The following is a 13511-nucleotide window of genomic DNA, read 5'->3' on the forward strand; positions in this document are numbered from 1 at the left end:
TACAGGTGCCTGGGAATTACCCCCTGGGACCCAATGTTCCTTCCAGCTGGCCAGAGAGATCCGCAACTGTGGCCAAGCTTCCCATGGCAGAGCCCCATGGCATGGTGGCCAGCGGTGTTGCGACCTAGTCTCCGAGATGAGGAACAATGCTATGAGTGCGGGTTTTGCCTCCTCTGGGAAGTGGGGAGTTGTTGCAGACCAAGCTGCTGAGCTCCCTGCATGCAGAGGACAGCCCTGAGAGCCAGTGTGAGGCTGGATGGGCACTGCGCAACGCGGGTAAGAATCACTGCTTGATGACCCTGATTGTGGAACCACCTTTTTCTCACTGAATTCCGCAGGAGCATGCCAGGAGACATTTAGGGGTGAAGGCACAGACTGTGCTGCCTGGCAGGCAGAGGCAGAAGAGCAGATAACATGTCCCTGCAGGGCCGGGAGGGCTTGGCAAAGCACAGGGAGGGCAGCTGTTTGCCCCCAAGGTTTTGGGGCAAGGAGTTTTGTGTGCCTCTCTGAATTCCAGGTCAGATAATGATGTGGCCAGTGTTAAATACTGAACTAACAGTGCCTTCGCTCTGTCCCTTCAGCCCGTAGTGATATTTGAGTATAACAGCCAAGGTGGAGGCAGTTACCAGCAATAAATCTTCCTCTGGTGCTCTGCTTCCTGAAGACAACAATGCCACAAACTTCCATAAATATTCTCTATGCAGAAGCCATCCCTCATTGCACCATCTTCAGGAACTGAAAATCTTTGGCCTTCTTCAGCTTCTCAGGGATTTTCTGAACAACTTCGTCCCAAGTCCTTCTGAAACAGTGCTCCTCAGTCTTTGCCAGGAGATGCCCACCTGGCCCATCACCTAGGACTCTCAGATTGGGAAATCTAGTAAAAACTGAAACTAAAGAGGATAAAAACACAGGGAGGGGAAACTCTTCCCAAAAGGTCTTAGAGTTTTCTTGCCTAATCCTTTGAGGACCTGCAGGGGTAATGTGCATAGAGAGAGGAGAGGCCACTTTGCTGCTAAATCAAGCCTCCAGATAAGTTGAAAACCTTAGTCTCTCCTTGGTTGGGAATACTTCTGTACTGAATTTTTAACCCAGAGCTTTCAGGTTTATCAGTAAATTGGTGGGACTGTGGGCAGATGTCCAACTAAGATTTCAAGAGAAGGAATAAATAAATGATGGTATTTCCAGTGCTTGGTATTTAGCAAAGATAGAAAAAGCTGCAGTGCCTAAGTGCTATTCTTAACTTCTCAGCCATCCTTTACAAAATCACTGTAGTAAATTTACTCTCCTTTTAGGCAGAGCAGCATTGCTATTAGCAATGCTCTTTTATCCACTGTGTCTCTAGGGATGAGTCTATGAGAGATATTGCAAATACGCTCTGACACCAAATGCTCCCTTCTGTGTGGCCATGTCTTCAGCATGGATAATTACAAACACCCTTTATTCTCCTTCCTCATACAAAAGCAGAGAAGGGGAACACAAACCCTTGAGGTTTTGGAAATTCAGCCCTTAAGCAGCTAAAGCTTTCTTCTTCATCCACTCCTGTGCAACACAAGTGTTCCCTTCATCCCCATCCAAAGGCAGTTTGTAACTGCTCTGCTGATTTTTGTGGCAGCAAATGCAGTATTACTGTCTGAAAGACTTTGCAGTATAGATCCCTAGCAAAAATGATTCATCCTTTTCTTAGTTTCTGTAGCCTTTTCTTCTACCTCTCTTGACCTGGGGAAAAAATATCTCGGCAGAAATTATTTGTGGGTCATTATCTGTGATCCTATTCAACACAGAGAAATTAATAGTCTTATCTGCAGGTTTTCCAGAAAACAGAGCTCTCCTGTTGCTCATGAACTATTTCTTTTAAAGGAGAGAAGTTGTATAACCCTGCTTGAGGTTTAAATTCTAGCAGTTCGGAAAGGGATATATCTGTGTTGTGGATGAGAAGGATGATATACATTGCCCAGTTCATCTGAGCTATGAAAATACCTGCGCATACTCTCAGTTTCTCTTTCCAGCCTTTGCTGTTCTTTTTGTTCCCAGGACACACAGCAGCCATGCTCTGGGACTTACCATCCATGCTGTCCCCTTTAGGGATGTGAGTTGCAAGCATGCCCCTCTCATGCTTTGGCTGTGCTGTATCCAGACTGCCTGCTAGCTATGGCATAATGCATTCAAGGTACACATGCACAACTACTTGATTAACAGCCTGAATAACTCACATTCATAACTCACAACCCTGTCTTCCTTTTTCTGCCATTATCAGAGCCTGTTTGTATCCCTAAGGTCAATGCTAGGTGTGTTTGCTGGAGCACAGCCGGGTTTGCAGCCCAGTCTCACCAGGGTCCCCTCACACCTTGTCTATGCAGGTGTTGCATGCTTGTCCTGGGCTGAATTCTTCTGAACAGAGCAGATCCCTTGCATGCAGGCAGTGTGTGGTGGGGAGCACTCCAAGGCAAGCTGGACTTCCCTGCTTGGAGGAATGTTCTTCTCCAGAGTTAAATCCAGTTAATGGACTTCAAATAACACTGGCTGCACCATGAAATATTGTGCGCTTTGCGGTGCTGTGCTCACAGCAGAGCCAACAGGAAGATACGGCATCATCCCAGCCTCTTCAGTGCCAAGCCTGGTATCTTCATTTAAGCTGCTTTTGGGAGTGGTTTTAAGCTGCACTCAGGCAGCTGAAGTGCAGCAGGTATTCCCCTTCCCCTCACTCTGCTGGGGTGAGAGGGCAGAGAAGAGCCACGTCTTAAACCGCTGCAGCCCAGTTTGCCGTTGTTCATGTTTCAGTGCTGCAGGATTGCTGGGAAGATATTCTAGGAGAGATTAACTGTCTTTGACATAGATTAGAAGAAAAATTTCACAGTTTTTTCCTGTAGGTACATTTTAAGGATGTAAAAAAAATTCTTGAGAAGTTATTGTCATTCTAAAATGAGACCCAAGCCTGAATGATAGTTTAGCATGTAGGAAAGAGAAGGACAATCCTCAATATTTAGCATAGGGTGGCAACTGGGAAACAGCAGGAGAATGAGCGGAAATCATTGTATTTGCAAAGAAGTATTCTTGACTGTGTGCAGCAATACAGACTGTGTCCCCAGTACGATGTGAGGACAAACAGCAACAGCAATAAGTAAGTGGGGAGAAATATTTGCTGTGCATGGCAGTGCTTTCTCAGCCTTCTGCTTACTGTTAGGAAAAAAGCCCTCTGCCCACGGCACGGGAAGCATGCCCCTCTCCTGCTTTGGCTGTGCTGTATCCAGACTGCCTGCTAGCTATGGCATAATGCATTCAAGGTACACATGCACAACTACTTGATTAACAACCGAATAACTCACATTCATAAATGATATATTTTCTGTTGCTTTCAATTTTAGAAGGTGAAAGTTACAGCTGGAAGTGCTGGTTCAGCCAGCAAATTGTGATTAGAGAGAGGAAACAAAGGATAAAACTCCAGTGCCTTGTGGTTTGTATAAGTATTGTCCTCCTCAGTTTAAAATCTCTTAACCTAGTTGCTTTAATCCTTTTTGGTTTTTTAAGCAAACTGGTGGCATCTCTTTGAATCAAATGCACAACTGGAGATCAGTAAAAAATTGTATGTTTGCGTTCAGCTGAAACTGAAGATGAAACGTCATCTTGTAATGCTTTAACCTACAGCTGAAAAACACTACCATGAGGTTCTGCTTACACAGGGTATTTGTCATAGGCAGATATTTTTGTTACTGTGTACTATAGGTCTGTATAGGAACACTGAGTAGACAGTAACTCTCCTCTCCAGTAGCCTGCAATGAAAACTTTCGTATCAAGCCTGTTGTCATCTCAACTTGAACAGACATCCTCCCTTTTCCTAAATGATAGATTGAGTCCTGGAGTAACACGGATTTTTTTTTGTTTGTTTTTGTTTTAAAATTCTGATATCAGAGTGGAAAGGTTGTTCCTGCTGGTGTTGGAGCACTCTCCAGGGTTTCACTGCCTTCCCTCACTGCCTTTGCCTTGCCATGTGAGTTCCAGCTCTCATGGTGACACTCCTCAAGCATGAGGAGCCTCTACAGGTCCTTTTGTCTGTGAGGCTGTAGAGGAGCATCCACATTGTGTGACACTGTGACTGTCCTCTCAAGTTGTCTCTTTGCTGCTGGCTTCTGGGATTTGTGTGGATAACACCTGATCCAGAGCTGAGCCAGCTGCAGTTGGCAGGAACAGGGGATCTTGGTCCAGTTCTGGGGACAGGAACTTAGAAGTTTTATTCCACAATGCAGCCTTGTTTGAATTCATGGATTTCACAGGCATGACCAGCCTGAGGATTGCCAGAATACCTTGTTTGCAATTCAAACATTAGCAATGCTTTTCATCCTAAGCTTTTTTTAGCAGAATGAAGAGAAAACATAGTCACAAGACAAAAACATAGAGAAAACACTCCTTCAAGTGGAGCAGCAATGAACTCCTGCGAGCTTTCTGGACCCGGAGTTGCTCCGTGCTCCAGCTGTGGGAGCTACGCGCTGTCTCAGCAGTGTCCTGCCCCAGCACTGCCCCAGTCCTGTGCTGCTCTCACCAGCCAGGCTGCTGGGTTGCAAGGGTGCCCTTTGCACAAGGAAATCCTCTGAGAAGCTGTTCCATTCCCACCTCTGCTTCCCTACAACCCACTGATTAAAGGAACTGTCCCACTGGCAGCTTTTTAGACCCAGACCATCTCACCTGCTCCTTCCCCAGGCTCCTAAGCACTGGTGCTGCTCCCAAGTACAGCTCTTGTCTGCTGGCCCCAATTTGCTGTTGCAGGTTTTGGCTACAGAGTTTAATCTCACCCGTCAGGGATGAGGTGCACTCGAGCAGCCACCATGCATGGGTGGGTGCTGGCTTTGTTGTGAAGCTCTTCCCGTTACAGCTGCTCTGTGAGCGTCAGAGGCAGCACTGGTGTCAAACCCACACTGTGGAGCTTGGCTGCCGAACGGCCCAAAGGCAGAGTCCAACCTGCAGCTCCTTCTTACGTCCATCTATCACTTTCTTCTGCTGTGCAACCTGCAATGCATTGTCTTGCTGGTTCTTGTTTTCTGCTGCAGATCTTGTGCACTTATTAGTTAATTACTTCAAGCATATATTTGGATACACACGTCTCCAAGAATTAACAGAGTGTAATCACTAAAATCCTAGATTAGGTAGTGATTACATTAGATTTAGTGAACAAATTGCTAGCTGCAGTTCATTCAGTGCATCTTGAAACACCCTTTTTGGACCTTTCTCAGTTGTCAGGATTCAAGATAACGTGATAGATTTTACAATTGAATTTGGCATATTAATAACTGAGACTAAAGGAAGATTGGAAGCCTTGTTTTCTCTGTCTTTTGCCTCTTTGAAAAGTTTGTCTCATTTAAACTGAAATACTGAAAAAAGACTGGTGATTTAACTGCATGTGGAGATGGAAGTAGATGCCTGGAGCAGAGATTGATGAGGATAGTTCTGTTCATATGCACGGCCTGAAGTTTGTAGCAGTCTGAGTTCTTATCACACTGCAAGGGCCAAATATGTGCTCTCAAAATAATTAAAAATAACCATAAATAAGGAAAAGATTTGATAGAAATTATGGTGAAAAAGCAGTAACTGAAAGTCAGTGATAATGATGGAAGTTAGATTTGGATTAGATATTAGGAAGAAATTCTTTACTGTGAAGGTGGCGAGGCACTGGCACAGGTTGCCCAGAGAAGCTGTGGCTGCCCCATCCCTGGAAGTGTTCAAGGCCAGGTTGGATGGGGCTTGGAGCAACCTGGTCTAGTGGAAGGTGTCCCTGTCCATGGCAGGGGGGTTGGAACTACATGGTCTTTAAGGTCCCTTCCAACCCAAACCATCCTGTGATTCTATGAAATCAAAGCAATGGTATTTGGCACAGAAGGTAAGTGACGGTCCTTAAAAGGCTGTAACTTCACTGGACTCTCCTCTCTGGCTTCCCTTTGCCTTTGGCTGAAGGTGGCCCTAGCTAAAAAGCTGGGGCATGAGAGCTGGGGAGCTGCACAGCGGGTGATTTTGGTGTTGGTAGAGAGGAAAAGAAAGGCTCTTCTGCCCCAGGAGCTCACCCACAGTCACCTGCTCTTCATCTCCCTTGGTGTATGGTGTGTGTGTGAACTGGAACCCCTGCACCCCCATACTGCTTCAGTGGAAGTGCAGACTGTGCTTCCACCATGGCCGCCCAGCTCTTCTGAACCACAGAAACCATGGCCATGTCTCTGCGAGCTCCACCAAGGTCTTCCAAGAACCTCCCCTAGCACCACATCAGCAGTGCATCCATTCATCTGTTAGCCTGACATGTGGCGTTTTCCACCGTTTCTTGTTCTGCATCAGGCACTGCTTGCTCCTGGTGGCTGCATGCAGTGTGAGAAGGGATGCAGACCCTTACTGATAACACTACCAAACTCTTATCTTCACGGCTACTGCTAAGCTAAGGGAATATTTCCACTGCTTATTCTTGGTGATGTTGCTAGTCGTGTGGACACAATTACATTCCCATGTAATATGCATGTTGTTACAATGGTAATTACCTTCGCGTTTAAATACATCTCATATTTTCTAGCTATAAAGCATTGTACCTGTCCTGTGCTAAAGTCTGACATTGGGCAATGAATGCATGAAGCCATTGTATTTATTATACCATTGACTTTGTCATATGTAAAAATATTCTCTGTGTGTGTGTGTGAACTTCCTTAGAGATTACTTCTTTTCTTCCAGATTGTTGTTAAAAATAATTGACAGGTTTGAGCTGATGTTAATCCTTAGAAGACCCAGTTATAACATTCTCATTTACTGGTGATTCCTCTTATTGGTGAACCCATCTTTAATCCTCTTGACCAACAGTCTTCAGTAATCTTAATTTTTTATATTAATGTCTTGTAGCACAAAACCCAGAGAGTTTTAGCAAAGTCACAGAACCTTTTCTGACCTCCACCTATCTTGTTTAAAAATTTGGTTAAATAGCAATGCTCTAAAATTAATATTCATATGCTTTTTTATTTGTATGTAAAACCATTTTATTATTCTCATTTAAATAGTTATTTCTACTAAACTGAGAGTTTTTAATTTATTTGCAAATCAGATACCTTCCTAAAAAATACATGACTGTAGTACAAGCTGATGGCATCTTATTTTAGCTAGTGCTCACATTGCTCCATTTGTAGTTTGGGGAATTTGAATGTAAAGACTTAGGGATTTGTCTGAAAAAGGAGGCTTTTGTGTGTGCGTGATATTGCACTCTGAAGAAAATAAATTTATTTAATTATAGTCAAAATTCTTGGAAAAACGTTCGGTCTCTTAAGGAGACTATACTCATTTTATAAGAAAGCACGTTTTTCTTCCTTCTTTGTGCTATCAAATCAGCCCCCAGATGGGTGAGCATGGTCCTTGTGCAGCTCAGATCTCCCTAAGCATCAGGGTGGGACAGAAATCCCCACCCAGTGTGAGCACTGTGACCCCCACCCAAGGAGAGGTCCTTCACACCCGTCCTCGTGAGGACCATGGTGGGGTCCTGCAGGTGCAGGTGGGCAAGCTGTGCCCCTGGCTTGCAGACATGCCAAGGTAGCGCATGGCTGAGAGATGGACTCTGGGATCCGGTCCTTGAGGGGAGGGTGTAGCAGCTGCTGTCAGAGTCTTTGCCTATCCCGTGCAGCGGTGCCTTTCTGCATCCCTGAGCTGCACGCACTGACTGGGAGCAGCAGATGTACATTGGGGCTCCTGCTCCCACCTGCAAAACAAAGGCAGAGGGTGGGTGGGGGCTGGTGGGTGTGCACTGTTGAAGGGGATTCTGTTAGTTCTTCCATTGTCTGCTAAAATTATATCCCTCAGGGGAGCAAGTCCTATGTGCTGGGCAGTCCTGGGAGTTGGGGCTGTTTCCTAGTTGGAGCTGGAATTGAACCAGTGTGTGCAGGCTCTGTCTGCTGTGTGATGAGCCCGGTTCCTCCAAGGCAAGGGGGTTTCACACAGGTGCAGGGGTGTTCCTCCCATTTGAGATGAGCATTTCACGTTTGGAGTTGGAGCTTGCTGCTGGTGATGTGAGGCAGTGAGGACCAGCTGTGGGACAGCTCTGTGGATGCTGGTGGTGGTGCTGGGAGCGTAGCCATGTGTCTACCCTGGAACACCAGCCCCTTCTCCATGCCTTGCTGCAGGGAGAAACTGAACAAGGATGTTGATTTTCACCCCCTTCATCTTCCCTTTATATAAGTGGTGTGTCCAGATGTGTGCTTTCCTGCAGCGCAAGAGCCCGCAAAGCCATTTCTGCCATTCATTAAACTGCCAGCACATTCCTCCACCCTTTCCTCTGCAGGGCTCTCATCCACACCCAAAAGAAATGGATGGACAGCCTCTAGCACACTCAGACCGTGCCTGCAGGCATTTGGAAAAAACTCCAGTATCTGAGTAGGGCTGGGAGTGGACGTGGGGTTTGGTGCAGCAATCTCGAGGGAAATGCGGAGCACCTTGCATTGCTGGAGGCCAGGCAGGAGATGTGCCCAAGCGAGAGGCCAGTGTGGTGCCACGGTTCCTGTTGAAGGGGTGGGCACACCAGAAGTTCTCACCCATCTCTCTCCTGGGGCTCTACAGAATGTCCCCTGACCGCGGCTGCTCAGCTGGAGCTCAGCGCCGAGATGATCAAGGCCCTGCGCAATGGGGGAGCGCACCTGGATTTCCGTACGCGGGAGGGGATGACAGCTCTTCACAAAGCCGTCCGGTGCCGCAACCATGCAGCACTGCTGGTGAGTTTGGGGGGAGCCACCGTGCGTTCTCTCCCTCCCGTCTGCCCTGCACCCCAGCACTGGCTCCTCCTCCCACCCCGTCCAGGCTGCCAGCAGGGTTGTGCCCTTCCAGGGCCATAGCATCTCTCATATTGCTGTCGGGGAGCACAGCCCATTACAAAAGTGTGGCACTGGTAATGTGAGTCTTGCAGGGAAGATAGGGTGAGCAGTGCCTGCTGCCATGGCCGGGGCATCCCCAGACCCTCTGCAGGGCAGGTTTTCCTCCTGCGTGACCACCTGAAGCTGCAGAGTGAGGCAGATACTTCTCTTGCAGACGCTGCTGGACCTGGGTGCCTCCCCAGACTACAAGGACAGCCGGGGGCTGACGCCGCTGTACCACAGTGCCATGGTGGGGGGGGACCCCTACTGCTGCGAACTCCTGCTGCACGACTACGCCCGGCTTGGCTGCGTGGATGAGAACGGCTGGCAGGAGATCCACCAGGTGGGGCGGACAGTGAGATGTGATCTGGCCGGGGTAAATGCTATCCTGCTGCCAGGACAAGGGGATCATCCCACCCCACTGTTCAGCGGGGGGGCCAGCACAGGGGGCCAGGCTTCTGTGTGGAGGACTTGAACACGGTGTGCCAGCTCTGGCTGCCATGCCAGGCCAATGCTCGGGGTGTTTTCTTCTGGCCTTGGTCAGTAGTTTCTGGGATCCTCCCCAGATTATGACTGGCTCATAGCACAGTGCTTTGGGATCTCAGTCCAACACACTAACAAGTGGATTTGGTGTAGGGAAGATATGGGCTAGGGTTAGGGAACCTGAACTGGCTGTGCTTCAAGACATCTTCCTTTGGGAGAAGGGAAGATGTGCTGGCTCTGCCTCGAGCCCCCTTGTCTTGGACCATCATGAGGATATGTTGTCTTTGGGTGCGTGGCCTCCCAAAGCACACAGCTGTCAGCCCCCTGCAAGGTGGATGAGCACTGGCACAGCTAAGGATGAGAATGAAAAAACAGGTTTGTATTTGTGATCTCGATTTACTGGATATGACTGTCCTCCTTCCTGCCTCCATCCTACATTGCCTTGGCAGATCTTTGAGGATGGCTGGTCCCAAGATGGACCAAACCTAGAGGAAAAGAGCACACCAGTTAACTAGAGATGTTGGGCTGTTGTCCTCCTCTTTGCCTGCTTGTGCTTCAGGGCTTCTTTTCACCAGATAATTATGGAGAAGACTCTGGTACCAGTATGATGTGAATCCAAAATCTGCCATTGATCTAGAGATAATTTGTCCAATAAGTATTCAGGTGTATATTGCTGTAAGGAGCAGCAGTGTGTCTCCATGCATGTTAATAGGACTTTTCAGGTTACAGGTCCAGCCTGAATCAACTTTTCTAGCATGGATGAATCCAGCAGAGGATGTTACGGGATTTGTCATCTTCCTGCTGCTCCCTGATTTTCCTTTTTTCTTTCTTTTTTCCATTTTGCGTTTCAAGCAGGCATGTCGCTATGGCCATGTTCAGCACCTGGAGCATCTTCTCTTCTATGGAGCCGATATGACTGCACAGAATGCCTCAGGAAACACCGCTCTTCACATTTGTGCTCTCTATAACCAGGTACATCTGTGTGATTTGGGGCATGAGAATGAGAAAGTATAGATGAGGCACCAGCCTGCCTGAGATAAAGCAAACACATCGGCCTGGAGCACCTTCTCATTGCTATTACTGTTCCCAGACCCAGAAAGGTGCTTGTATCCACACCTTGCCCTGGGATGAGGCTCCTCCTGTTTGTAGCAAGTCTGGTTTTGGATTTCTCAAGAGCCAGGTGGCTAGAGAAGCATCTATGGTTTAATCTGTTCCCATTCCTGAGAAGTTTTTGCTAATTTACTGCCTAATGTGTTCTGTAATTTTCCCTCTGGTTCCTATTCCTACTTCACAGCAAGCCCCCGTTACTGGTTGGGAGGGAGCAGTTTGCCTGGGTGGAGAGTGCTAATTTGGCCCAGGTGCTCACATTTAATGTGAGGTGGGTGTGTGCCACAAGCAGGGCTTGTTAGGCACACATCCTGGGGCTTTCACCCTATTTTGGGAGGGCACGTGGACTGGGGTCTCGTCCTTCTTATGAGTGGTGCTAAATTCTGAGTGCTAATTTCTGAACTGTGAAGAAGACTGTCCAGGCAAATAGGGGGCAATTTCTCTTTTATTTTCATGTCTTTGCTAACCTTAGTTCAGGAGAGCGAAACCGAGGGTGGTGGCAGAGCCCTCTCTACTCTTATACACCCACTATTTTCTTTCTGAAATGTGGATGTCAGTATCTAAGGTTTTCTACTGTAGGTTTTGTTCATTCTTAGAGATTTTTGTATGTTGTATTATGTGGGTTTTCACTATAAAGGGAATTTTCAGTTTCTGAGGTGTCCATGCTTTAACAATTGAACAGTGATATGTTTTGCCATAGGCACTAGTACATGGAGGGCGATTTGTGGCTTGTAGGTACGTTCTGCACATGAAGGGCTCTTGTACCCAGGTGCCTGCCCACGGGGATGGGTGGGTAAAGCAGCATTAAAGCATACAGGGGCTCATAAACTTGTTGAATTAACATCATTTAGAAGCACAGAGAATTCAAAACAAAATCAATAGAAGGCTTTAGGGATATCGCAATACCTGGGAATGTGTGTGACTGCTGTGCCTGTGCTCTTGGAATGATGTTTGGGCATGGCCATGGTGCCAGTGCCCCAGAGCTGCACACATACAGGTGGACTTCAATCATCCTGGGGTTGGGGTGACCAGTTGGTAGGGGTTGAGCATCCTTACTTGCTCTTGCTGAAGGAGGCTTTCTGAGCGCGATGAAACCACAGGGTTTGCTGCTTTGTTGTCGCCAACCTGCAGTGCTAATTTGTCTCTTCCCCTTTCCCCCTTGCTTGTTTTCACAGGAGAGCTGCGCTCGGGTTCTCCTCTTCCGCGGTGCAAGCAAAGAGATTCGCAACTACAACAGCCAGACAGCGTTCCAGGTGAGGCAGCAAGCTCCAGGCCTCATTCCTCCCGCAGAGCTCCTCATGGCCCCTGACAAGGGCAACCTCTGCAACGTGTCTGGGGCATGTGTGGGGTAAAGCTTACTGGAACAAAACCATTGATCCGGGATGTTTGTTCTGACACCAACTTAATTGCTGGAGCAGGAGGGAGGAAAGAGAACACGTGGTACACATGCAAAGGGCTATGAAAGTGGTATCTTATGGTGGGAGAATGAAAGAGCTTTCTGGTTGTGTGTAGTGGAGATGGAAAGGAAATGTTTTTGCTGTCTGCAGAAATGTTGCAGTAAATGGTAGAGAATGAGGAGAATCCTTAGAAATAAAGGACAGTGTTGCCACAGAAATGAAAGCACCTAAACTTGCTGTTAATAAACTTAAACTAGAGGTTAGAAGACCTCTAGCCACAAGAGACGTGAAACTCTGGAATAGCTTTCTAGTAAGTATGCTGGGTAACAGAGGTGGAAAAGGGCAACTCTGTCATTTTGCAGTGTGATGCCTTCCATAAGTTTGCAAATCATGGGAAGTGAATGCCTGCAGGCTGCAGCCTGTGATGCAAAAGGTCTCTTCCCATCTGCTTTGCCCTTTTAAAAAGTTTTTGAACTTGGAATGGCCATCCTGTTTTTGCTCTTATTAAGGCACAGTCATTTGCCTGAGGACCTTTCAGAACTGTTGTGACTCAATGTCCTAATCTTCAGGTGTCCCTCGAGAGCAGAGAGTGTCTGTCAGTGTCTTACTCATATACCAGCTTGGGTGGCTGCAGATGAGCTTGCTAATTATTAGCCCTTTAGAAATGCTTTTTTTTTGCTTCCCCTTTGGTGTTGTTTATAGTGGCTTTAGGCCACAGAGTTGCAAGTGTGATGACCACAATGATGTCATGCAGTCCCTGCAAACATCGTGCGTGGCCCCTGTGAGAAAGGAGCCTTCTTATAGACACAGTCGCTCTTGTTGTGCATGTATGGCTGCCATTGGAGTGGCAACAGATCCTGGAGAGGTGGGCAGGGAATTCCTGGGCAGATGTTCTGCATGTGCTGGAAATCTGCCACAATGGGTCATGCTGCACTGGTGTTGCCTCCTGTGCAGAAGAACTGGGTATCTCTAGTGAGCCTCCTGCGTGCCAAGGGACAAATTTTACTGGGAAGGCACCAAATCCCTGTGCAGTGTGTGTGCTGTATGCTGGGGACCCAAGGCATCCTCTGACCTGACCGCTTGCTGGCAGCTCTGGTGAACCAGCCGTGATTCTCCCTGAACACCCTGCTGCAAGCTGCTGCAGTGATGTTCCATTCTGCATGAAGATATTTCACTTAAAATTTAAGTATATTTTAATGCAAACTAAGCATCCTGTCCTAAAGAGTATGCAGTACTCATGTGTGTACTTACCATGATTGTATATAGGAATCAAGCAGACATATAGAGATAATCAGTTCTGAATCACTTGTGTGTACAGTGTGAGGAGCTAAAAATGTTTACATAGTTTCAGGAAATGAATACATAGCTTATAGTCTTGTTTAAAAGTAATTTCTTTATTAAGACTGAGACCATGTTCCCCACAAGCTGTGCTACATGTTGGCTTGGATGCCAAGAGGAAAAAGGGCCTTGAAGGTCAAAGTGAGCATCCTTATAGATGGTCTGGTTTTTGTCACATGCAGGAACTTGAGATTTATGCCATGCAATTAATTCACCTATTAAGTGATGGTTGTCTGGTCATAGCTGGGGGAGCTTTGTAGCTAGGAGCGTCACTTGTATGATGCCATGTGGGTGCCTGGTGGCAGAGGAGGGAGGCTTGTCCTCCCCTCCACAGTGG

The 13511-nt window shown here is 47.3% G+C and overlaps 1 protein-coding gene across 1 annotated transcript in view; it reads left to right on the forward strand.

Moving 5' to 3' along the window:
- Positions 1 to 13511, forward strand: part of SHANK3 (SH3 and multiple ankyrin repeat domains 3) — a 370723-nt gene that overhangs the window by 84403 nt on the left and 272809 nt on the right. The window contains exons 7-10 of the mRNA XM_037388277.1: positions 8560 to 8711; positions 9025 to 9192; positions 10188 to 10304; positions 11615 to 11692. Coding sequence (XP_037244174.1) covers positions 8560 to 8711; positions 9025 to 9192; positions 10188 to 10304; positions 11615 to 11692 — 515 coding nt within the window. The remainder of the gene's footprint in view (positions 1 to 8559; positions 8712 to 9024; positions 9193 to 10187; positions 10305 to 11614; positions 11693 to 13511) is intronic.

Source organism: Falco rusticolus, chromosome 5 (assembly GCF_015220075.1).
Source record: "Falco rusticolus isolate bFalRus1 chromosome 5, bFalRus1.pri, whole genome shotgun sequence".
Taxonomy (NCBI): Eukaryota; Metazoa; Chordata; class Aves; order Falconiformes; family Falconidae; genus Falco; species Falco rusticolus.